General features: G+C 54.1%; 1 protein-coding gene across 4 annotated transcripts in view; it reads right to left on the reverse strand.

The window, feature by feature from the left end:
• Positions 1-23304, reverse strand: part of NFIX (nuclear factor I X) — a 149084-nt gene extending 125780 nt beyond the window's left edge. The window contains exon 1 of one of the 4 annotated variants that reach the window (XM_037887722.2): positions 22976-23304. In XM_037887722.2, the coding sequence (XP_037743650.2) occupies positions 22976-23005 (30 nt within the window). In that variant the 5' untranslated portion in view covers positions 23006-23304. Of the gene's footprint in view, positions 1-22099; positions 22246-22975 lie in introns of those variants that run through there. The other 3 variants (XM_037887725.2, XM_043533215.1, XM_043533216.1) reach the window with 3 other exon arrangements.
• Positions 23305-26525: the final 3221 nt, after the last annotated feature.

Genomic DNA, 26525 nt, shown 5'->3' on the forward strand with positions numbered 1-26525 from the left:
CACCCAGGCTCTGTGACTCCCCCCTTCGACCTGCTTTGGCCAGGCCCGTCACTTTCCCGCAGTGCGGGGCTCCTGGCCAGGGTCTGAGTGGCGTGGGGGGGTGGGGTTATGCCATTTGCAATGGGATGGGCGCCGGGCTGTACAGATCTTTGCCCCCTAGCAAACCAGAGCTCGGCTGGAGCCCCGCCTGAGAACACAGAACTGGGGGGGGGCAGCTCTTAGTCTGTCATGGGACACAAGGGAAACCGGGGCGGGGGGGTCTTTGGAGGAACTGACCCGGAGAAAATGTACACGCTGGCAAAGAGGGGGTTAAGGTTTTTCCCTTGGACTCAATCCTGTTCCGCATAAACTCGTTTTTTAAATGTCCTTGAGTTAATTTATTTTATTGCTAAAGAGGTTGGCTTTATTTTAACAATACACCCGAGTGTGGTGCAAAGGGGAAAGTGTGCTCTAGCATGTGATAGACGAGTGGGTCTGGAGATCAGACAGATACACAGATAGATGGGTGTGTATGGAGATTAGATAGATGGATATAGAGATAGATAGATGGGTGTGTATGAAGCCAGGTAGACTGACAGACAGGTTGTTTAGATAGATAGATAGATAGATAGATAGATAGATAGATAGATAGATAGATAGATAGATAGATAGATAGATAGATGGGGTGTATGGGGATAGATGGGTATGGAGACGGATGGGTGTGTATGGAGATGGATGGATGGGTATGGAGACGGATGGGTGTGTATGGAGATGGATGGATGGGTATGGAGACGGATGGGTGTGTATGGAGATGGATGGGTGTGTATGGAGATGGATGGGTGTGTATGGAGATGGATGGATGGGTATGGAGACAGATGGATGGGTATGGAGATGGGTATGGAGACAGATGGGTGTGTATGGAGATGGATGGATGGGTATGGAGATGGATGGTGTGTATGGAGATAGATGGATGGGTATGGAGATGGGTATGGAGATGGATGGATGGGTATAGAGACGGATGGGTGTGTATGGAGATAGATGGATGGATATGGAGATGGGTATGGAGACGGATGGATGGGTGTGTATGGAGATAGATGGGTATGGAGATGGATGGATGGTTATGGAGATGGGTATGGAGATGGGTATGGAGATGGATGGATGGGTACGGAGACGGATGGGTGTGTATGGAGATAGATGGATGGGTATGGAGATGGATGGATGGATATGGAGATGGATGGATGGGTATGGAGATGGATGGATGGATGGCTATGGAGATGGGTATGGAGATGGATGGGTGTGTATGGAGATGGATGGATGGGTACGGAGATGGATGGATGGGTATGGAGACAGATGGATGAATATAGAGATGGATGGATGGGTATGGAAATTAGATAGCTGGATAAGGGCTGGCAGGTGACAGGTACATAGCAGGCAGAGGGACAGTTTCCCACTCTAGCCCCCGGATCCCCAGTTGAGTCCCAGGCATTGCCAAGCCAGGCCCTGTCTTCCCTTCTGCTGGGTTTCTCTATGATGTTGTTTTTCCAGCCGGGTGCGGGGGGTCTTTCCTGCCCTTCTGCACCTGCCACTGAGCAGCCCTTGCCCAGCCCCTGGTTGCATTGGGCACCCCGCTGGTGAGCCCCATGGGAATCCAGCGCTGGAAGCCAGGAGACCCCGTTCCCCTCAGCCAGGGTGTGACGGGGCAGCCAGGGGGCAGCTTGGGCCCATGCACAGCAGAGAGCAGTCGGGGCAGGGCTGAAGGCAAGCTTGTTAATTTCACCCTGGGCTGAACCAGGTGTCTTCTGAAAGGGGCACCTGGCTGCTCTCAGGGCTTAGCCTGGAAGGCTGGCTTGGGGTTCAGGGGGGTCAGTGGACTTGTGAGGCATCAGCGCCCTTCATGCCCATCCCCTTCCAGAGTGGCATCTCCTGCAATCATGCCCTCTCTTTCCAACAGTGCCCCACTGCTGAGACACTCACTAACCTCCCCGCCACACACACACACACACACCCCATTTGCTCCAGGAGACAACAGTGCGCTTGCAACTCGAAGCAGGGCGTTTAGAATTACCAGGAGGGAAGAGGGCTAAAGTTTCATCTTAATATCCCCAATTGAAAGCCCTGCTTTGTTTCTGAGTTGCTGGGGCAGAAACTGGGGAGGGGGGGCAGGTGGGGGAGCTCAGAGGTAGAGAGAGGGTTTCAAGCATGGATCCAAGAGCTGCCAAGGTGAGCGGGTGGGGGAGGGATAGGAAGGGAGAAAGGGGAAAAGGCTACCCCCACTCAACAGGCTGGGTGTGAGTGCCAGGGGGAGCGGACAGGTCCCTGTGCTGCCCGTTTATCCAGACTGGACATTTTAACTAAATTGGGGGGGGGGGGGGGCTTGAGGGGGTGTATGTTTCCCTGTATGTAAAATCCTCACTGCAGTTTGTTTGACTTTACTCTCTTGAAAATGGATATACACACACAGGACAAACAGAGGGGATACACACACAGACAAGACACACACTAGCTATGCAGGCACACACAAGATACACACAAATACACACAGACACAGATGACACCACACACACAGAGTATACACCCAAAGGCAGGATACACACAAGATACACACAAACAAACACACACAGGATACACACTAGATACAAACCCACACAGCACATGCAGAGTACACCCAGAAGATACACCCACAATACACAACACACACATGCACAGGAGGTGTCCTAGAGACACACACAGGTGTAGAACAGGTTAGGAATTTTCCAATAAAATGATGTTTTGTTGGAAAAACGTTGATTTGTCAACAGCAAAACATTTCCCAGGAATAGGTTGCTCTGGACAAATTCCCCATTCTGTTTTTTGTGGGTTTTAAAGGCATGACATTGGCAAAATGCAACAGTCCATTTTTAAGTTCAAAACCACTTTTGCATTTTGAAATGGTAGTTAGTTCACAGTTCAAAAAATGTAAAGCTGGTTTTTGAAAAAGGCCGACGTGGGAAGGAAACGGTTCGAGCTTTTACCCAAAGATCTCCTTTCGCTTGGCCCAACCTCTGTGATTTTTTTCAGATTTTCAGTTCACGGAAATTTGCGATTTTGACTTTCCGTGATGGGAACACCTCCCAAAATCTGGCGAATTCCTGCCTTATGGGTAAGCCCATCTCCCTCCCAGTCCCCCAGGGTGCGTCTGCACTGCAGCTGGGAGCAACCCTGGGGAGACAGATGCAAGCGAGTGAGGGACAAGCATTGTGTATGTCACGGTTCAGGTGGCAGCTCGGGCCCACCTGACCTCCAGGGAGCTACCGTGAGTCTGGCTACCCTGGCTGGGGGGCTTGCTGCCAGCTGCAGTCTAGACACACCCAGAGAGGCCACATGAGGTGCCTTTCATTTGGCACAAGACCAAGGACCTGAGCACTGTTGCCTCCGTGCGTTGGGAAATGTCCACCCAGACCTGGCTTGGCCTTTTGGTCTTTCAGGCTGGGTTCTGTGCTGGGGCTGAAGGCACCAAGGTGCCTGGACCTGCTTGGAACCAGGTCCATCAGCCCCTCTCCCAACTCCCGGCCTAGGTCTCCGTTTCACATGGGAGGCAAGTGGCCTGTCAAAGTCCTGGGACTATGCACAGAGAAAAGGCAATCCAGATATAAGATGGGCAACCGCGCACCTCTGTCTGGCTCCTTATCTGCCCTGAGCACCTCAGCACCAACCCCCACACACACTCTCACAAAGTAGGGAAAAACCAGTCTCCTCTTACAGATAGAGAAACTGAGGCAAAGAGCGATGAAGGGATCACAGTGAGTTACAGGGCAGAGCTGGGAAGAGAACGAAAGAACCTTGACTCTCAGCCTCTCCCCTCCCCCAGCTCTACACTGCCCCCAGCCTCTACGCCCCCCAAGAGCTGGGGATAGAACCCAGGAGTCCTGACGCCCAGCCCCCTGTTCTTAGCTCCAGACCACCCCCCCTTCCTACTCTTTGCAATAGAACCCAGTTTCCTGCCTACCTGGGGTCAATGCCAGTTCAACTGGCCTGGGTCCTCCCCATCCGTCTCTTGGGCAGTGAGCTAAGGGGGGAGGGACACACGTTAGAGTGGAAGGTGCCAATCAGGCTGGAGTCTAGGGGAACAGGTTGGGAAGCGAGGAATGAGACATGGGGCCTTTCCCCTCTCGGGGACACCGGCTCCAATCCAGCCCCACAGCAGGGGGACTGGGTGGCTCAGGGAGATGGGAAATGGGGCATGGGTAGGGCTGCCACCTGTGAGATACAGAACCCCATTTCATCCAGGACAGCTACGTCCAAAAAGGGACAATCCTGGGAAAACCTGGACAGGAGGTCACCTAACACATGGGGCTTTTCCCCTCTAGGGGGCGCTGGCCCCAATCCCGATCTGGCCCCAGGGACTGGCAGGCTCGGGACGGGAGGAATGGGGGTTCTCCCCTCCAGGTGGCACCAGCTCCAATCCAGCCTGGCCAGCCATGACCCAGGCTCACCCTGACCCAACGGGCTGTCTGGTATCCCCCCGGAGAGGAATTTGCTGGCATCAGGCTGCCTCCATTGCCGGGCCCAGCTCCCCCAATGCCTACCAGCCACCCCCACTGACATGGGGGGCTGAGGCGGGGGAGGTCTCAGATACAAGCCCCCATTGAGCTACCTCCTTTCCCTGGCACCCAGGCATCACCCTCTCCATTAACTCTACTGCAAGGCCTTGGCACAAAGACGGGCTGCCCCCACCTCCTGGCGGCCCCATTTTCCAACTGCGAGCACAGCTGTTTGCCACAGCACCAGGCAGTGCCCGTGCCAAGCAATGCGCCCCCTCTGGGGAGGGGCTGGCACGCGGCTGTTTGCGCCTCCCTTGTTCTATTGAGCGCCTTGCCGCGGCACCAAGCCTGCCGGGGAGTGGGGCTCAGCTTTAATTCAGGCACCCGGCCCGGTGAGCCGGGGCAGAGTGGGGGGAGCTGCTTCCCCTGCCATCTGTCGCCACTCGGTGCCGAAGGAGACACGCCATACAGGGGCTGGCGCACGAGGACAGCAATCGGAGGGAGCTGTCCTGGCTCAGCCCAGCCAACAGAAGTGGGTAAAGCTTTCCTTGCTGGTGCCCCAGTGCCCACGGTCTGTAGGACCAGGGTTGGGACATTCGGCAGTGCCACCCCAACGCTTGCACGAGACAGAGGGCTCTGTGCCACGTGGCGGCAGTCGGGGCAGAGGGCTCCCAGGCAGCATTGTCCAGGGAATAGGAAACATGTACATCTCGAGGAGGGGGGGAAGGCCAATAAGGTGCACAGAAGGAGCCACGCAGCAAGGGGAGATGAACGAGGTGCCACGGAAGGACCTGCGCAGCAGAGGGAGATGAACGAGGTGCCAAGGTAGGACCCGCGCAGCAGGGGGAGGTGAACGAGGTGCCACGGAAAGACCCGCGCAGCAGGAGGAGGTGAACGAGGTGCCACGGAAGGACCCGCGCAGGAGGGGGAGATGAACGAGGTGCCACGGAAGGACCCGCGCAGGAGGGGGAGATGAACGAGGTGCCACAGAAGGTCCCACACAGTGGAGGGATTGGGAATTTCCCCAATCTTGATACGATCCCAAGGCAGCCCCCTTCCCCAGGTGTCTATGGGGACACTAATGGCTCTTGGATCAACTCAGTCGCAATTATCCAGCCGTTGCGAGGAACCTGTGATTACCGGCATGCCCCGGCGTGAGGGCACTGTGCCAGGTACCTCCAACGGAGTGAGCGATGGAAAGATCCCTGAGCCAGAGCCATCCCGGCATCCACACCCCCAGCCATCCCAATCCCACCCAGGGGGCTACAGGGCTGCTCCCTACCCCCACCCCATGTGGATCTGAGCCTGCGGGGGAAGGGGGCACTGATCTCAGGCTTAAGGCAAAGTGCCATGGAATGAGCCAACCACCCAGACCCCAGAATTTCGGGTAACTCCCCAGGCCCCTCCAAGCCACAAGGGAGCCCAACCAGTAGAACAAAGCAGGGTGCAGGGCCTATGAGAGCCCCTCTGGGGCAGGCTCCGGGGGGTGCACTTCCCCCACAATCCCCCTCATGCACCGCAGCCCCAACTCAGCCACCAACCCAGCTGCAGACCCCAAGTGCCAGTGCTCTGAGTTCAAGGGGTCTCAGTCTTACCACTCAAAGGCTCCCCGCGCTTCCCCACTGGTGGAGAGGCCAAGGAAAGAACGAACCCTAGACAGTGACCCCTCCCGACCCCTCGGGAGTGGCTGTGTGTGCCCCCCACCATGCCAAGCTGGTATCTCAGGTCTGCCGCTGCATTAACACCAGGCATAAATCAAACCCAAAGTGACAGTGGTTCCAGGCCGGGGCTCGGCCTCAAGTCAGGACTCCGGGCCCTGGAATGGGAGTGGGGCCCAGGGTTTAGAGGTTCTGGTCCCAGCTCTGGGAGGGGAGTGAGGTCTATGAAACACACCATCTCCTAGTCCAGCCCTTGCTACCATCTGTCCCCACCCACAACTGCCAACAAAGGGGCCAGGAACAACCCTTCCCTCCCCCACCCCCGAGGATAGAATGTGCTGGGGAGTAATCATCATCCCTCTGCACCAGTCGATCTCAAAGCACCTTACAAAGGAGGTTAGGAGCATAATCCCCATTGTACAGACAGGGAAACTGAGGCACAGAAAGGGGAAACGACTGGCCCAAGGTCACCCAGCAGGCCAAATGGCAGAGCCAGGAAGAGAACCCAGGTGTCCTGAGTCCCAGTCCAGCGCTCTAGCACCCGGGGAAATGGGGAGCTCAGGGCTCGGATAGCAGTGGGGCTCTGGGTCAGGATTGAGGGGCACCGGCAGACCATTGTAAGAAGCTTTCCCGATGCCCGTCTACACTAGCCAAGCCTGTCTCTCCCCCCAGCTGAGTCTGGTTTCAGGGACCTCAATGACACCCCCCCCCCCGGCACTCAAAACGGCTTCAACTTTCCACAGCCTGCTCCCTCTGCTCCTCCTGTGTGCGGGGGGGGGGGGGGGAAGGGGGGCATCCTCAGCTCTCACAGCTGTGCCCCTGCCCAGCTCCTCCTAACTGGGCTGATGCCCAAAGAATGCCCAGCCATGCCAGGAGCTGCTGCCGGCTGGGGGATGGGGGGCAGCTGGAGGCCCGGGAAGGGGCGGGTTTTCCAACACGCCACGGAAGGAGCCAGGGTCTCTCCGGCCCACCCCTCCCACCCACCCTCAGTCTCCAAGTGGCATGAGGGGGAGGCCACTGGGTAACCCTCTCCCTTGCCTGACTTGTGTGAGCCGAGAGCACCCCCATTCCAGGCCTGCCCCGCCCACCTCCTCACCTTTGGGGGGGAAAAAGAGACCATCTGTGCCCCTCCCCCCCAATCCCTCTTCACTGCCAAACCTCTGATGCCAGTGTCTGTTTCATTGTGCCCAGACCTGCCAGCTCTGTGCCATGCTCCTGGCGCCTCCCCTCCCTGCCCCGCCCCCCTCCCCCAGCACTTTGTGCAGTGAGGGAGGTGGCTCTTTATTTTAAAGCTCTTCATCTGGGGGGTGAATTGGAGAGTCCCAGTAAAGCAGCCATGGCAAAAGCCATGTGGATGCGGGATTCTGAGAAAGCAAATCACCCATGCAGAGCTCAGCCGGCGCCCCTCAACCCCGACCCGCAGCCCCCTGCTAGCCCAGCCCTGGGCACACACAACTCTGCGGCGCCCCTCAACCCCGACCCGCAGCCCCCTGCTAGCCCAGCCCTGGGCATACACAGCTCTGCGGCGCCCCTCAACCCCGACCGGCAGCCCCCTGCTAGCCCAGCCCTGGGCACACACAACTCTGCGGCGCCCCTCAACCCCGACCCGCAGCCCCCTGCTAGCCCAGCCCTGGGCCCACACAGCTCTGTGGTGCCCCTCAATCCCGACCCGCAGCCCCCTGCTAGCCCAGCCCTGGGCTCCCCCCATACACACAGCTCTGTGGTGCCCCTCAATCCCGACCCGCAGCCCCCTGCTAGCCCAGCCCTGGGCACACACAGCTCTGTGGTGCCCCTCAACCCCGACCCGCAGCCCCCTGCTAGCCCAGCCCTGGGCCTTTGCTGAACAGAAACTGTCACTACCCAGACAATGAAAACACCCAAGCTTTCCTCTCTGAAAGGAGCAGCAATTAACATTAGTCAGCACCCAGCATGGCCGGAGCAGACCTGACTAACTCCGTATTAATTATTAATCACATGTATTACGGCAGGGTAGCCCCATGGTGGGGTTCCCTGGGACGGGGGGCAGGGCCCAGGATGGGGGGCGGGGTTCTCTCCTTACCCCAAAGCATCAGGGCTGGCCAGGGCTCTGAGGTGGCACCTGGCAGTCTCTCTCTCAGGTGCTGGCCGGCTGGTTCTTGCCCCCATGCTCAGGGTCTAACTGATCCCCCTATGCAGGGCAAGGGAGGAATTTCCCCCCCGGGTCAGATTGACAGGGACCTGGGGGGGGGGGTTAACCTCCCTCTGCAGCGTGGAGGGCAGGTCGCTTGCCAGGGTTAACTGGGTATTTCCCCCTTCAACCCCTCGGCCCCTCCAGTCCTTTTCCTGGGGCTCTACACACATAGGGGAGCCCTTGGACCCAGGCACCACACAGACCCCCTAGGGCTCCTTCCAGAGGCCTCAAGGTGCTTCACAAACGAAGGTGAGGAGCCTTGTCCATTATCCCCAGGTCATAGCTGGGAAACTGAGGCACAGAGCGGCACCGGGCCCTGCCTGAGGCCACTCGGCAGGTCAGTGGTGGAGCCGGGGTTCGAACTCGCGTCTCTGGCCTCCCCTTCCAGCGCCCCACCCGCGGGCGCGCTCTGCCGCTTGCCAGCACTCCCGCACGATGGTGCTTGGAGCGAGCGAAGCACGTGGACAGACAGACGGACGGACAGGTGGGCATGGGGTTAGACAGACAGCCGGACCGTCACCTTTGCGGAGTGATGTGCACATGGGAAACGCCGCCTAACTGTCAAGTTTTAAGAAGCCTGGGGGCTCCTGGCAGGTTGCTCCAAGGTACATCCTCACTCGCATTCAGATGAGAATTCATTTTGGTCCAGTGTTAAATTCACGGGCAACCAATCGACCGATAAAGGAGCCAAAAGCCCTGCACCGTTCTCCCAGCTGCCCCTCGTTCACCCACGCACTCAGTGCTGCCCGCTCTCCACCCTGATTTGTCTTAAAGCCCCAGCTCCGGGAGTCGTGAGATTACAGGCGTCAGTCGTTTTTCAAAGTCCGTTTCCAGCCCCTGGGGCTGCAAGAGAGCCCCCTTCCCACCCCCTCTGAATGGCGCCACACCCAAAAAGCCAAGCACTGATTGTTTTAAAGCCGAGCTCGTGATCTGTAAGTTGGTCTCGCGATTTCAGGGTGGCATGATCAGGCACACCCGGGACCGGCCCCGCTGCCCCACTGTCACTTCCCCGCGCTGGTTACACTCTATCGGGGGCTTTTGTCTCAGTAACTTCAGGGACGCCCCGAGGCCTTCAGACTAGATGTTCCTACAGCGCCGCGCCCAACAGGGTCCGGGTCCGCGGCCGGGGTTCCTCGCTGCGGCCATCCGGCGCCTAAGGAATAGATAATAAACCCAGCGGGGCAAATGGTGGGCTCTTTGCTTCGTTGCCAGTCCTGAACAATGAGGTTTTGAACATGGGTTGCGGTCAAACCTGACGCACCATTTCTCAGCATTTTCGGAGAATCCCAAAATTGAAAAAATAAATTTACATTTCAATTTTAACAGAGAAGAAGTTTTGGTCGCAAAATTTTGCCCAGCCCTGAACGGGCTCCGGGCTCCGCTGACCTCCGGATCAACGACCGGCAAGTGAGACCAGCGTTCTGCTCCCTGTTCCGACGCAGACGGCCCGCGTGAGGTTGGGCCAGGCATTTACCCTCGGCCTGCCTCAGTTTCCCCACCCCTAAAACAGGTATCATAGCACTGCCATGCCTCATGGGGAGGGACGAGGGGGAGGGTAAATACGTCAAAGACCATGCAGTGCCTAGATGCCACAGGGATAGGGGCCCTATAAGTACCTGAGCAAGCCAGGTAAACGTGGGAGCGGTTCGCGGCGAGGGCTGTCCCCCGGCTGCTCGGGTGAGGGCCTGATCTCTGCGCACTATCACAACCCCTGCACAATAATAACGGTGCCTTGAGATGGGATTTCTAAGAGTTTGGCGTCTGTCTCTCCCGGGGCCTGCTCCTGCTCCCACTGAAGTAAACGGTAAAGCTCTCGCTTGTTTCTGTGGAACAGGATCCGCTCCCGCAAGGTAACTCCAGTGGGAACTACGCACCTCGACCCCTTGGAGGAGCTGGGCCGAAGCGACCGACTTGAGGTCGCCCAGCAGACCGGCGCCAGAGCTGGGAATAGGACCCAGGTGTCCGGGATCCCAGTGCTCTTATCCGCCAAGCCGGACAGCCTGGGAGCTAAAGCTTGACCTGATCTCTTAGGAGAGACCAGGCTCATCTGAAATGAAGAAATGAAGAATGGAGAATATTCTTTACTTGGACGGGACAACCGAGTGAATCCCCCCCCCCCCCGCCTCCCCCGTTACAACGGAATATTGTTCGTTTCTCTCTCTCCAATATTTTGATCACGACGAGTCATTAACGGAGCTGGCTGGACAATCTTTCCACACGGTCCCTGATTGTTAAATCAGGGCACCCCCCACTTCATGAAAAAATTCCACATTTTCCAGTGGGGGGAATCAAGCCTGTGGGGGGGTTGGTTGTTGGGGGAGCAGAAGGGGGGGGAATGGCTTTTTTTTTTCTGGCCCCATTAAAACTTCAGAAACTGACCAGAATGAAGCTGTGGGCCGGGGTGGGTCCAGGACATCAGAGAGAGGAGGCGGGGGGGCCCCAGCTTTGACGGGACCCTCTTCTGCGCCGGGGGGGAGTGGGGAGAGGAGCGGCCGAGCGGCCCGGGGCTCCAGCGGCTCAGTGGCCAGCGCCAGGCGGTGTCTCGAAGGGGAAGGGCGTTTGGGGTGGAAAATGCCGCCGAGCGGCTCTCCTGAGACGGGCTCCCGGCAGCCGCTCTCCAGCCGGGACCAGGCCGGTCCGGGTCGGAAATCTACCCGCCCCGGCCGGCACCGGGGCCTTCCCGGCGAGCCCTTCCCGCTCCGGATTCCCGCCGCAGCGGGAAGGAAACGCTGCCGGGGATTTGTTCCACAGACGGGGGGGACAGTCCCGGGCCGAGCCAGGTCACATATTCGAGCCAACCCTTCCTCCGACAATATAGCACTTGGCTCGGGCTCCTTATTGTTGTTGGGAGCGGGAAAATATTAAATCTGAAACCAGGCTCGTCCAACATATGGAACAGATTGAAGGCCCCTCCACTTTGTTCCTCCTCCCCCCCTTAATAAGAAAATATCTTTACTAGCAAGGGGGTGACGGGGGAGCCCCGGGGACTGGGGAGGGACATCGCTCGACTCGGAGCCGGCTCCGCTTTCGAACAGAGACTGGGCCGGGCTCATCTGAGTATGGGAATGGGGGGGGGTGGCGGGGGGGGTCGAGTGATCGTGTGCAGCTGCAGCACTGAGGGGGGGCGCAGAGAGGATGGGGGAGCAGAGGGGCTGTGAGGGTGCAGGGGGGGGAACTGGGGCGCAGAGAGGATGGGGGAGCAGAGGGGCTGTGAGGGTGCAGGGTGGGGGGGTAACTGGGGCGCAGAGAGGATGGGGGAGCAGGGAGGCCTGTGAGGGTGCAGGGTGGGGGGGGAACTGGGGCGCAGAGAGGATGGGGGAGCAGAGGGGCTGTGAGGGTGCAGGGGGGGTAACTGGGGCGCAGAGAGGATGGGGGAGCAGAGGGGCTGTGAGGGTGCAAGGTGTGGGGGGGAACTGGGGCGCAGAGAGGATGGGGGAGCAGGGAGGGCTGTGATGCGGCACAAACAGGGGACTGTGTATGGGAAAGCCAAAGCGATCCCCACAGATCAGACCCCCACCCCACAGCTCCCCCCCCCCGCACCAAAAGTAACACCAGCTGCACCACTTTCACTAACCGCCGCCTTTACACTGCAGTTCCTCATTCCGATCCAAGAGTGGGAACCCCTGGCCAGGCGACCAGGAACAAGCCCGTTCCGGGCCCCAATCCCGCCCGACGCCCTTGGGGCACGCCAGACTGCGAAGCAGGGGATCCCCATCGGGTGGCCGAGATGTGAAAACTGCAGCGGGTGGCGGGGCTGTTAATGGAGGGGCAGACTCTCCGAACTGAGGGGAAAGGGTATTTGTATTGAGCTGGCCGTTTCGACTCACACCGCAAAGGAGAGCCCCACACTGCGAACCCCTCTCTGCCAGAGGGAGCAGTAGGTCCACCAGTTTGACCAGCAGCGAGCAATCGATGCCGGCCAGTTCCCCCTGTCCTGAGCCCAGGAACCAAAGCGCCCCCCAGAAGGGCAGCAAGAGATGGAGAACCCACCCCTTCCCTGGGTAATTCCCCCAGTTTACAAGTGGGGAAACTGAGGCATTTGAACGCCGGTCTCACGCCCACGGTGGCATCCTCACAGCTACACCATCTTTCCTCCCACGGGGAGATGGGCACAGCCCGTCCCCAACTAGCCAAAGCTGGAGATCAATAACTCCTCGGTCGGTCCCGCCGAGACACTGCGAGCCAAGCCCCGGTACCTGTAGTAACTGAGTCCCTCTGAGGCAACTTTCTCACCAGTCTCTGCCCAACCAGCCCTGCCCAGGCCTGAAATACAGGGGATAAATCTGTCAACCTGGTCTAATGAATACAATAAATCAAGGAGTCCGTCTGCCCCCGGGGGATCCCCTCTGCACAGAAGACAGCCAACCCTTCGCAGACACCTTCCCTCTGCCCGGCTCAGAAGCTCTTCCCTGGGTTTAATTAACCCCTCCACCACACCCCTCCTCGGCCATGCAGCGTCCTCGTCCTCGTTAGACATGGGGACGCTGAGGAACGGGGAGCCGGCGGACCTGTCAGGCCCTCGGAGGTCACACAGCAATGGGGCGGGAAGCAGACCCCAGGAGTCCTAGCCCCCTTGCACCCCCACTCTAACACACGAGACCCCACTCCCCTCCAGATCTTACAGACCGTGGGATCAGGTGGAAAACCCACTGCCGGCCAGAGAGCCACCGACGTGTGCACTCGAAGCCTACGCCAGCGAATTAGCCCCAGACCTGTCTTATGGCCCGGACTTGAAATTCCCAACAGAATAGCTCTGTCTTCATCGTAAGTGATATCAAAGGCTCCCACTCAATCTGACGTCCTCACCGTGCTAATTCAGGGGCTGCTGCCGCGGGCTCTGAGGGCATGCACCCTGGGACAGATGCAAAATGTCTCTCTCCCCATGATTAAGCTCCTTGGGAAGCCCTTATTTCCCATGGGGATCCAGGCATTTAGCACAGCTCTAAACCCTACCTGCAGGTGGAGCTGGGTGACACAAGGGTTTCTTGGTTCACTCCCAGTTCTCAAAACGCGGAGGGAGGAATTCATTTGGGGCTGAACCGAAAATGACATTTGCCCCAAAAAATCTAAAAATCTGGGGAGGGAGAAAAAACTCATTTTAGGTCCAACGAAATGGTTTGGTCAACTCGAAATTGAGCATTTCGCTTCAATTTTGAGCCTCTTTGAACTTTTAAAAAAATCAAACGAGGCCATTTTGAAACAAAAATTTGTTTTAAATCAAAAATCTGAAGCATTTAGGTGGGGGGGGGGGAATTTTTGTTTTAATTTTTTTCCCCAATGGAAATAGTGCCACAAAACCAACACAAATTAGCAAAATGTTGGAGGGTCGTCAAATCTGTATTTTTCACCCCCAAAAAGTTTAGATCCAATAATTTTGCCCAGCTTTTCACCTCCTAATACGCTCACCCAGCTTCTTCTTCTTACAGTAGGATCAGACCCTCAGCTGCAAAGACACTGAGTAAAAGACAGTCCCTACCCAGCTCACACTCAATGCCTGTGAGGGGAAACTGAGGCTCAAAGTGGTTTGCCCAAGGTTGCCCACAGAGGTGGGCACAGAATCCTGGTGTTCTGACACCCAGAGCAGGGCCCCATGCATAAGGTCACACAATCTCTCTGGCTTGCTGCCTCTCCCCCATCTTATCAGTGACCCCGCCAGCCACTCCGTTTGTTCGGCATTCATAGGACCAGGCCTTGGGTGTAAACAAATGTAACAGTAAACTCCTCGGGGCAGGGACTGTCTCTCACTGTGTGTCTGTGCAGTGCTTGCCTGGCACAATGGAGGCCCTGATCTAATACTAACAATCATTATTAAATGGGCACTGAGAAATGGCATAGGCCCCAAATGAAATTTAACTTTTAAAATTTAAATTAAAAAAAAATCACTAAGACTTTGTTTTTCTTAATCAAAACTGTTCTTTAGCCCCTTTGAACATATTGTAACATTCACTGGGGGTGAAATTCACCCATCTTAGGGTCCCAGTACTCCGTAAGCCCTCAAAACAGTTCTTCTATTGGGAGTTAGTTGGGGGACAGACCATGAGCTGGGGGTCAATTTTACTGTTTGGCATCAGAGAGGGAAAACAATTCAGAGACAGAAAGAGTGAAAATGACCAGACGCTGCCCCCTACAGAGAATAAACACCGCATAAATCTGGAGGCAGACCCTGCCCTAAAAACGGGGAGCTGGGCTTTAAAATCATGAAATGTTTTAAAGAAAATAACAATTTGCCTTTGGGGTCACGTTTTCAAGATTCTCTGCACAATCAATAGGGCTAGAAATGGGTATTTTTTCCCCTCTCATTTTATTTCAATTTCACTTTTGTAAACGAAAGCCAAGATTCCACCGAAATCCCAAGATGCCAGGAGATGGGGCTTCCAGCAAAGGAGTTTAAGCGAGAGATTTTTTTTCCAACCAAAGCGCCAGAGTCGGTAATACTGGTAAATGGGGAAGAAGAATAAAATAACAACAACAATCCCTAGCTCTTCTATCGCAGTTTTCATTAGCAGATCTCACACTGCTGTACAAACAAGGGCAGCATCATTCTCCCCATTTTGCAGATGGGGAAACTGAGGCACCCAGCAGGCCAGTGGCAGCGCCAGGAACAGAAGTCAGCTCTCTCAACTCCCATTATAACACCCATTGTATCACGCTGCTGCTTATAAAACTCATACTAAGATAATGAGAGCACGAAGAGCTGGATGGAGAGAAACGGAGTGAGAGGGATCGAATGAACCCAGCCCAGGTCTCCTGAGAGTGACTAAATTAGTTTTGTTTTGTTTTTTTTAGTTCTGGTTTCAACCACTTGAAGAAATGTTACTTCGTAACATGGGAGAAAAAAGTTAAATATGAGTTTTCACTGGGGTCACATATTGTAGTTTTGTCTCCTAAAAAGTAGCTGCAAACACCCCCCCTCCCCCCCCCCCAAAAACCCACCCCACCCACAAGCTCAGAGAAATGGTATCTAGTTCGTGGATGTTTACAGCCAGAAGGGACAGGACTCTCTGCTCCTCTGTCCCCCGCACCCGCCTAGCGCGGGCCACAGGATCCCGCACACCAATTGCTGTAGCAAGGCCATAAATCCTGGCGTTATTAGAGCCTGCCCTTCAGGAAGCCGTCCCCTCCCGATTGAAAGCGATGGAGAATCCAGCGCGCAACTAGCCACTCGCTCCAACGGTTGATTCCTCTCCCTGTTAAGAATCCGCCCCCCACTCCCGGTCTGAACGGGTCTCGGTTCAACTTCCAGCCGCTGCCTCTGGCTGAGCCTTTGTCTGCAGGACTGAAGAGCTTCGGAGGCTGTGTCTAGCTCGGGGGGGCCTCTGGACGCGCTGTGAGGAGGCCCCTCGTGGCTTTACATTTACACTGGAGCAGGGTGAATCACGGGGCGGCCGGTTCGTTGGCAACGTCGGGGTGGGGGGAAGAGTTTCGGGGCAGACCGAAAATGAACGTTTCCAAAAACGCCCAGCCAATCGAGAAGCGCAGGGGCAAAATAAAAATCTAATTTCAGGTCAAACAAAGCATTTTGTGTCGCCACCATCAAGAGGGTTCATTTCCATTTCAGCCTCTTTGAAACAATTTCGACTTGTATTTTTTAATAAAATGCCAGACACTTTCTAAAGGAAAAGCCCTTTCAAGATGAAAACATTCAAATGTTTTCATTTTTTCTGACCCCCCCCCCAATCAAACAATTCGAAAACAGCGCTGCAAATTAGACACATCTCCGACAACCACTGAAAGGCAGCCACCTCTGGGGAGAAACAAAAGCAGGTGTTCTGCACCATTTCCCGGGGCAACCCGAAATGTGGCTTCCCCAGAGGAAATCCTGGGGATACGGTATTATTAGAGGCTAAGTCCCCATCCCACCTTTTCCCTGGCAAGGGGCAGGACTGGATCGAGAAAACTTCAGACCAGCCAGAAAAGGGGAAATAACTTGGCAAATTGTGAATGAGGAGGGGGGATGCCAGCCCCGATGCTGCAGGGTGCCTTGGCTGTTCAAACGCTGGCCCGTACAAGTGACGGCGATAAGCCTGGTATAAAAACCAGACCAGACCAGAGGCTCATCAAAGGCCTAAGGTCGGGGGGCGCAGGAAGGCGACCGGGCTGGCTTTATGGGGAAGGAACGCTCGGGCTGTGCCGGAGCGGCGCGGACACACACAGGCCTGTGCCCCTGTCAGCGCCGAAAGCCACGAAGCAGCCATACGGACGCTTGGCCGTCGTTTTAAAACCTGAGACCGGGAGCCAAATAATTTCGCAACAGGCAGAAGGGAACGGGCCGCCGACGATCGCAGCCCGGCACTCACAATGGAAGCCTTCGCTGCCAGACGCTGAGATCCGAAATCCCAGCATTCTCCATCGACAGACAGATCCCCCTGGCCTCGATTTTAAAATCCCCTTGGGCCCTGGCTGGGTGTGAAAGGTGGGCCAAAGCCAAAGCCACCTTCTGCAGCCGGCTCCTGCCTTTCTAACGAGCGGAGCATGAGGCCCTATGTTGAACTGTCCCCGAATCTGGGGTGACAAATCTTCCCACCTGCGCTTAACAACTTGAGCCCCACCTCTGGAATGTTTGAGGCCAAAAAACATCCAAAGCAAGACAACCCAAACCCAGCTGCAGGCTGCAATCCCTTGTTTGCCCTACAATAAGTCCTAGAGAGACTTTTCCGCAGTAGATTTCACTATGCCTCACTCTCTTTACTGTATTTATCCTCCAGCCTCCTTGGAGGGCGGGGCAGGACTATTATCCCCATGTTACAGATGGGGGAGACTGAGGCACAACGCAGTTAAGCAACTCGCCAAGGCCACACAGGAAGCCGACAGCAGAGCAGGGATTTGAACCCGCATCTCACAAGTCCTGAGGGAGAGCCCTAGCCCCAGACCACCCTCCTCTGCTCTCAGCCCCCTTGCACACGATTAGCCATTCAAGCCAATATTCTGCACCGGAGGGGCGCCCGCTTGAGGCAATGTACGTGCATGAGTAAGTACTTCCAGGCTCAAGACCCGAACTGGACCTGCTCCTCAGAAGGGCTGAGCACCCCCAAGCCTCACAGAAACCTGTGGAACTGCTGAGCGTCCAGCTTCTTTGGGAAAGGGCAAAAATCAGACAGGTTTTGTTTCAGTCCTTAAATATGGATTTTAAGAATGTAAATGTGGTTCTCCTCAAGCTGAGATCTTTCAGCTTCGGTACAGGGGTGGCCTCCTGGCCTGACCCGGCTTTCGTAATCGAACGAGCTGGGCTGTGTCACACAAATGTGCCTATTCCCCCCCTTAAAAAGGCATCTAATTTATTTTGCTAAAAAAAATACATAAAATCGCGAGGTATTTGGAATTTTACAACTCCCACATACCCACATTTCTAGGTGTTTTCAAGCTTTTTTTGGATTATATATATATAAAAATCGGTTTTTGCCAAATCTGTCGAAAATCCAGACACACACTCACACACACACACACTCACACTCACACTCCCCGCGCTCCAGTCGGGGCAACGCTGTTTTGCAACTGAGGCAGCCTCTTGAACTTTGCTCCACTCAGATTCACACCAGCACTTGCCAAGAGGGGAAAGGCGGGGGGGAGGGGGGAAGTGTCACTTGTGTGTGTGTGTGTGTGTGAATCCAGGCAGCTCAGAGAAAGAGACTTCTGTCAAAATACACTGGGGTTGCATATGCTTTGAAGGTAGAGCCAGGCGAGAGTTCGGGAGGCAGCAAAAGTTACTTTGCAGGGAGCAAAATCTCAGCTCTGTTTAGATTCGGCTCCTTGGAATTGCTTCCACCCCCCCACCCCCCACCCCGCCAATTTCTAAGAAACCTCTTACTCCCTCCAGATCTGAACTGGATATTCCGCTTGTTTTTAACAGCACTGGTTGAATTCAGATGTTCCCGTTTTAAAATAAGAAATCTTGGCTTCCCAGCACCAAGCGGTGACGCAGAGTTGCCTTTCCCCCCTGCTCCTGGTGAAACCCACCCCAGCCAAGCCCTCCATCGCGCCCCTTCTGAGCAGGAGGGCGCGGGCCCTGGTTAATCTCACAGCTCACGAGCTCGCTCCCTACAGCCCAGGCCGGGATCTGAACGCACAAGCGGCCTGAATGCGCGTTCAATTCCGGCCGCTCCTCCCAGACCAGACTCCGCTCTACACCGAGTTTTGCCGCATCCGGCGCTGCCGTAAGCCAGTTCTGCCGAGCACTTGAGACCGGACACCGACAAGCACCAGGCTAGTTCCTGGTCCGAGATGCTTGAGGCAGGTATGCGGGCGGGAGCCTTGCCCAAGCAAGGACGGCAGGGTTAGCCCCATTCATTCATTCAGCTTGCACATTTCACTCCCTTGAGCAACCTCAGCAAAGTGGACTCAGCAAAGGCTTTTACAGGAGTTTCAGGTACAGCATCCGGCTGTTTAAGAAGGGTGTTTAATAGACCAACAAGCCATTGTTGGCTACTGCCTTAGTGAAGCGCGCTGGGGTCACTGCTGTAAAATCAGTTTCTTTTCTAGCCGCCCACACCCAGATCCACCAAGGTATTTGGGCTCCTAAATTCTACTGGATTTCCTCTGATTGCTTTCAGCGGACATTAGGAGCCTCAATAACGTGTTGGATCTGGGCCCCAGTTTTTAGTTGTCTTCTGTCAGTTGACATGACCCTATGCCCTCATTTTTGCACCAATCTCCGCAGGAGGCTGGTGCAAAATTTAACACGCAGGCCGAGCGCACAATCACAGGATTAACCCAGACAAGATTTATCAGAACCGAGGGGACCTGCAACATGACACTCAACAGCAACCAGGACCTCGAGCCCCTGATCCACCTCTGGCTACAGCACACAGCGACCACGGCTGCATGTAGAGAGTCCACCACAAAGAAACAGCCAACAAACTTCTCCCAAAAAAACAAAGGCGAAAGCCCACCCTCTCAGGTTATCGACCAAGCCCCACTTGGTCACCCCACATGAAGTGAGAGGAGAATCTGACCCTGTGATTTCATCTAGGCCTCAAGCCTGCAGCACCCAGTCTCAGAGCCTGGGTCAATTGCGGTTAAAAATGGCCACGTAGACTTTTGGGCTTGGCCTGGAGTCCTGGCTCTGAGACCCTCCCCACTTGCGGGGTCCCAGAGCCCAAACAACATCTCCATTGCGATTTTTATCCCCCCCGCAACACAAACCCCGCGAGCCTGAGTCACCGGACCAGGGCCAGCCATGGCCATGCTGCGGCTCTCTGCTTGCCGCAGAGATGTACTCTAGGTGACTTAAGAGCTTAGACCAATTGTCAAACGTGATTTAAGCTCTTAGACTCCTAAATGCTACTGGCTTCCAATGGAACTTTTGTTGCAAAGGGCCATATTTCAAATGTATTTAGGCACCTCCCAATGCAGATAAAGCAACTAGCCCCAGATCCTCCCAAATACTGAGACTCCCACTGACTTCCAGCTTTTGTAGCGTCTGTGTCTGTAAGCACCAGAATACCTTTGGAAATCTGGCCCTTAGTAGCCTAAATCTCACTGAAAGCCTATAGGATTTAGGCTCTTAAGTCATTCAGGCACTTTTGAAAATGTTCTTCTTGATGACTTTTCAGAAACTCTGTTACTGTGACCAACATCTCAGCTTCCTGCCAATTAGCCAATGATCACTCTAGGCCAGATCTTCCCTCTAAGCAAAGATTTCCAAACAGCCAGTCCTATTCCACCGATGCAATCTGCAATGGGTTTATGAGAGCTCAGTGCATTTGTTCGTTAATATCAATGGCTTACGTTCAAATTAACACCCCCCCCCTCCCTGCACAATGCGCTGGGCTTTATTACAAGATGGACCAAAAGGAAGATTGTTGGCAAAAGGAGAGGTATCTGAATGGATATGAATTATTTCACACACCTGCAGCTGTTTTCCTTCAGATGCATCAAGGCATTCCCCCAACCTCCGCCTCCATTCCCAATATGAGCTAAAATTCACGTAGCTACAAAATAAAGCAGCTTTGCAAAAACTCATCCATAGGTTTACCAAGATATAGGAACACAAGGTGCATCTGCTTCCTTTGTGTTTGCTTCTTTTACATTTGTTCTCTATCTGCAATATGAAATGAAATTAATATGCCAAAACGCAGTGTCTCAAACGAGGTAGCTTTTGGTTTGCTTCATATATCTGTCTCTCTAGAGTACAGGTTAAGGCACTGGGACACACAGGACCTTCGGGTTGAATCCACAGTCCCTGGGTGACCTTGAGCAAATCATTGAATGTTTCTGGGCCTCAGTTTCCCTCTTCTCAACCAGGCTTTGTCTGTTTTGTTCATTAGGCCCTGCTCCTGTCCTACACAGGAGTGCATTAACTTCCTGCTCGGGACAATGCGTCGCATTAAGCACGTGCACACATCTTTACAGGAAGAAGGAATTTTCTCTTGTGAACTGACCCTGGCCATCTGCACAGCACCTCGCGCTACAGGGGACCAACCTCAGACGGCACCTTTGGAGATCCAGCTACTACTATATATACGCTGCAGTAAAGGCTGCGTCCTTGGCCAAGCTGAACGGACAATATCTCTGCTCAATCTTCAGTTCAACCGGGAAGGAAGTTCACTATTTTAAACACAGCACAGCCAAGATTGAATTCAGCTGTCGGTATTTTCAAATCCCCATTTTTATTCTCCTCCACGAGACAGGCAGGAAAGCCACGATCCATTTCTCCCCCTCCTCACTGCCTAGCAAGCAGACAAGCACAACGGAGTTGCACCGAGGCCGGGGAAGACGCAGATCAAAACGGCTGCAACCCGATTTTTATTAAATCAAGTCCCGCGGCAGAACTCAGAGCGGGGCGAATTTTCCTGCTGCCGTCCCCAAGGCGGCCCGCAGTCGCTCACGAGGAATAACCTCTCTCCGAGCCCACGGCACCTGGGGCAAAAGGCTTTTTTTGCAATCCGCAGTTCAGAAAAGGACCTGGCAACGTGGCAACGACCCTTTACAAATAATAAGTCCTGCCCCTGCAACTGCAATAACTAACTAACTAACTAACTAACTAACTAACTGACTAACTAACTGACTAACTAACGGCTTTGTTCCAGTTCTGGCTAAAAAATCCCCCCTGGCAACAGGACCTTAGATTCCTGGCCACTGCTTTGAAGGTGTGCGAGCCTGGTTTCTTCCTGAATTCACGTTCCCGGGGGGATTTTCCTGCAGCAATCTGCTACTTTCCTTCATACACACACAGCCAGACCCTCTTCGCTGACAGCTGACATTCCACCAGCCCAAAATACGAATAAAACAAACCCAGGAAAGTAAATCATTTGCGGGTGGTTGCTTTTCTTTCCCTCTTTTTCTTTTTCGTCCTCCCTAAATTTCATTTGCTTTTTATCTCATTGGGGAGAAATAAAAAACAAATCCACACATTGGAATAAAATTTGGCTTTATACCAAGTGCTCTGGACTTTATCTAACTCACCCCAGTATAAAAATATTGCTTAATTGTGTTCTCTTAGTTTATTTATTTTCGTAAGGGGGGGTGTGGGCTTAGCGCACACAAAAAAAGGGGAAATTTAATTTTTTGTTAACAGTGCTAACCCTGAAATTCAGACGGTTTCCCTGGAGCTGCAAATGCTGTTAAATTAGAGGTTTTCTCATTCAAAAAAAGGGGGACCTATTCCTTGATAATTCTTTAGTATGGGCTTTAAACACAACCTCTCTCTTATTTCAACTGGCCAGGCCACTCGATTTATCCCCCCGAAAGGGCTCCCACTTGCTGAGAAATCAGAGTCACGGCAGCACGATCCCTGCTGAAGAAAACACCCCCCCCCTCCCCACACACACACTCACCAGTGTCCTAGAAAATGAGCAGTACCCTATTGACTCCCAAGCCAGGACAGGGTAGGGTCAATTTAGTACAATTCTCTTTTCAGGCAATTCTCCTCTTCTCTGAGCAGCCTCTCCAAGCATCTGATCTCTTCACCCGACAGCTTTGTGGTTTGGGGGTGTCAAGCTGCCCTTTAGAAAGAGGCTTGGAAACATAGTAGCCCTTTTGTTTTTTTACAAAGCCCAAGCAATTGCCGAACCTCCCTGTGACACACACACACACAACGTCCTGTCATCTCATATGTGATCTTTCCACACTCTCATTCGCCAGCCACACGGACTCATTCAAGACAAGTAAGACATTTACTGTTACAATATTACATTATTCTGTCTATGGAAACACCTACCCACATTTGACCTGACCACTGGGGTTGGGGTTTTTTTAAGGGAAGGGGTGGAGGTTATTTTGATGTTGTTTCGGAAGAGTTCTTGTGTGGTGACATTTTTTTTAAAGCAAATTCATCTTAAGGGGCTAAGGGGACTAGACCGGTTCCATTTTTAAAGCCAGGAGCTACAAGCCCCCAAAGTTGCAAAGCAAAATCATTGAGAGTCGGTTGGTCATTTCTCTCTCCCTGGTTTCTCCTCCCAAACCCCTGCCCCTTTTGCTAGGATCTGGCTCTGCCCATCACCCCCTTCTCGATTTTGTAAATCACACTCACCGTCAAGCCACCATCTCTAAATCCTCCCCCCCCCCCTTCCCTCCCTGGAGTTTGTAAAGTAAAAGCAGAAGCAAAATGCTCAAGCACAGTTCGACGTGCAGAATACAAAGAGCTCTTGTTCGCTGCGTTGGAAGGGAAAGTATTAATAAGAGAGGAAATTATTGATTCTCATGGCACGTACCATTATGGTGCAGGGAAACTGGCCAAACATCAGAAACTCATTTTTCCCCCTCTCGCCTAAAAAAAAAAACAAAAAAAAAAAAAACCAACCAAAAAAAAAAAAAAAAAAAACACACACAGACAGGAAAAAACCTGCTCTCAAGTTTCCACAAAACCCTTCGACTTCTTACAGCGGAAGCAGGAGAAGGAAAAATACTGACGAGAGCGGCGAGCGAGCCTCGCGCAGTTCCCGATCGGCCCGGGAAGGAGGGAAGGAAAAACCGGGGGGGAGGGAAAAGGAGGAAAAACAAATGGGGGGGGGGTTCGCCTGACGTTGGGAAGAAAATCGCGATCGGCGCGTCTCGGGCTCTCGCTCCTTCCTCCTCGGCGGGACCCTTTTTTACTCTAACGCCTCGCTCGAGTTGGAAGGAGATTGGCCTGCAGAGCCTGGAGCCGTGCCACCTTCCGTGCGCCCGGGTTTGCAACCCTTCCAGCTCGCGCGGCGCACTGCCGGGGGGGGCAGAGCGGGGAAAGTCTCTGCACGGGAAGCCTGCAGTAAGTTTGCTGCCGAGCTGTGTGGCAAGCTGGCCGCGGGGGGGGCTTTGTTTAGGTCCCCCCCACGGGTTTGGGGCGCTTTATTCGGGTCCCTGGCGCGGCTGGGGGGAGAGGCCAGGCCAGGGCAGGGAGCGAGCCCAGCACCCTGCTTTGGGGGCGAGCAGCAGCCCGGGCGGCGGAGCTGCGGCCGTGAGTGAATTGTTAAGAGCCGGGCACTTGGGGGCTGGGAAAGCAGCCGCCCCGGGCGGGGAGTCAGGAGAGGAGAGAGAAGGAAAAGCGGCCGGGGGGAGCGGAGAGAGAAGCGCAGAGCAGGGGAGCTCCGCACTGTGGCCCCCCTCCGCCCATCCAGGGCCCGATCCTGCACTATTGCAATCAATGGAAGGGGAAAGGATCGGGCCCTGAGCTCGGGGTGGGGGGGGGTAATAAATAAAAATATTGTCTGTTTTTAATTAGAAAGCTGGGGGGGGTCATTTTATTTCCTGCTGGGGGGGGGGTCAGAGGGAAATCTTTACAACGTGTCCAGAGACACACACTCCGATTCAGTCCCGCTGGATGGGGTTCGGCTGATTTCTTACTAACCCCCCCGCCAGCCCCCAGCGCCGCTCCCCTGGAGGGGTACCCAGGTGTGACCCGCAGCCGGGCGCGCGCTTCTCCCTCCTCCGAGCCGAGCGGCGTGTTGAACACGGGTTCGCTCCCCGCCGCCGGCAGATCCGACGCTCGCGGGAGTCTTCCCCGGCTTAAAGCCGGGGCACCAGCAACCAGAGGCGCTAGATGGCCCGAGACACCCTGTGCAAAGAAGTGAAGTCTGGAGATCCCCCCCCCCAAGACTAATCCGGACCCCAAGTTTATTTCAGTGGCGGGGGGATAAAAGACCCCGTAGAGTTGCAACATTGCGGGGGGAGAAACCCCAGCCACCTGCTCGGAGCTAAAGCTCCCCCGCCGCCACAGAGCCATGCCTGGACACCCGCGGTCTGGCCTGACTCTCCGCAGCGATTCAGCGGCCAGGGTGTTTGGGGGTGGGGGGGGAGGCTGGTCTGTTTATTTACTCGAACAGGTGGTGAGGAAAAGCCCCTTTACCTTCATCTAGCCCGGCTAATCACCGGCACATCCGCCCAGTGGCTGAGTGGTGTCATTCATTAGGTTAGTGGCTTATCAATTGAGTCACCAAGGGAGTGGATGGATGGGTGTGGAGCTGGCTTCTTTCTTGTGCAACAAGAGGGACAGGAGGCATTGGGTTATAAATTAAACAGCAGCTGAGTTTATCCCTTCTCTAAATACTTGTCAGGCTGTGTCTAACCTGTACGCTGCCTTCGGAAAACAGGCATGTATATACACAGAGCTGGCTTATTTGTAAAGGTTATCTCTGCCGGCTGAAGTGTGTCTACCAAAGCTCTTCGGGGCGGGGGGAGGAAGCAGCCTGCTATAAAAAGTCCCCTCAGGATCCAGTATCGAACTTAGTCACCGAGCTACAAAATGGGATGCAAATAGAGGGGTTTGCATTACTTGTGCAAAATGGCAGACGAGACTGGTAGCTATTTGGGGAGGAGGTTGGGAAATTCGGTTCCACTCACCGCTGAGTTTTCAGTAAGAAAAAGCAAATATCTTGGCTGCATTTGGGTGGGGGTTTGTCTGTGAAAAGACACCGCCCCCCCCGCAGCTAGAACCGAGACATATTTTGGGGGGGCCGACGGTGCAAAGATTTGAAACAATAAACTTTGCAAGGAGCACTTTAAACAAACACACAAGGAAACAGTTCTGGGAAGCGGTGGGGTTTAAAGCAAAACAAAAAACCACTCGGGGGTGTAATTTAACCTCTTGGTAAAACCCCTCCACTGTGAATTTGTCTCAAGATCCGAGGTGTCACCCACTTCGGGCTAACTGCCGAAGTGCCCTGGTCGCCCAAGGAGAGCGGATAATGCACCGAAACATGACGAGATCATGCAGATTTCACCTTCGTTTATTGCAACCTCAAACTGGGCTCTCTGGGCCAGGGCGATGTTGCAAATACCCAGGCAGGTCTTCACCCTGGACGGTGCCTGCAGCAGCCAGAGGGGAAGAACTGCTGCACGACATAATAACAGATTGAATCTGCTGGTTAGAGGCATTTTATTACATGTCACCCAGCGGGATAATAACCTTTATTTAAAACAAACCTTTCCCTTGTTCTGATACATCCTGTGTTTATCCTCAGACGCGGTTAACAAATGGCTGTTTGCATTTTCCCCAATTTGTTTGAGTTTCTAATTAAATTGCCATGAAGATCCTAATCCATCTTGACATTCTAACTTTCCCAAGTTAAGTAGGCAGCTTGGTAGTAGTTTGGTGTCAGCCTTAATAATACTAATTATTGCAAATAAGGCTCTGCTTTGCTGCTCCCAAAATATTTTTAAACAGCTCCCAGATAAAAGAAGCAGATTCCATTGTTGATAGGAAACAGTCTTGAGCTGAAATTTGCAAAGCAGGGCTGCATAGGCATGTAGGCAGGCGCTGATTCGCGTGGCACACAATCGCATGCAATGCGGGCTTGCCTCATGCAAGCGTGTGAATCTGTATGTTTCTTTGATCGGTTGCAAAAATACAGGCTGGTTATTTTTGTATCTTTTTCTGAAGAGAAAAACACTTGCAGCATTTTGCAATATACTGTTCACGTGTCCACTCCATCCAAACTCCAGCCCCCCCCCCCCCCCAAAATTCGATGTTAATTCTTTTTGATGGGGGTAAATGAATAGACATGGGTTTCCTTCCCCTCTTTCCGCAGTTTTGGGTCGCTGGCAAGTTTGAAGGGGCGTGAAAAGAAGCATTCAAAAACCCTGAAAACTGTCCCTCCAAACCTCGCACTCCTTTGGTCTGAAAATAGGTTTGCCTGTTTTTTTTCTGAATAGGGCGCAAAGCTAAAGCGAGGGACTAGAAAAAGGCTACTCCTTGGAAGGGACAGAGCGAGCTATTTTGAAAGCTAGCGTCAGAGAAACACATTCCTAACTCGGGATCTCTGGGTCTGTCGCTTCCAAATCCTAAAT

Source organism: Chelonia mydas, chromosome 20 (assembly GCF_015237465.2).
Source record: "Chelonia mydas isolate rCheMyd1 chromosome 20, rCheMyd1.pri.v2, whole genome shotgun sequence".
Lineage (NCBI taxonomy): Eukaryota > Metazoa > Chordata > Testudines > Cheloniidae > Chelonia > Chelonia mydas.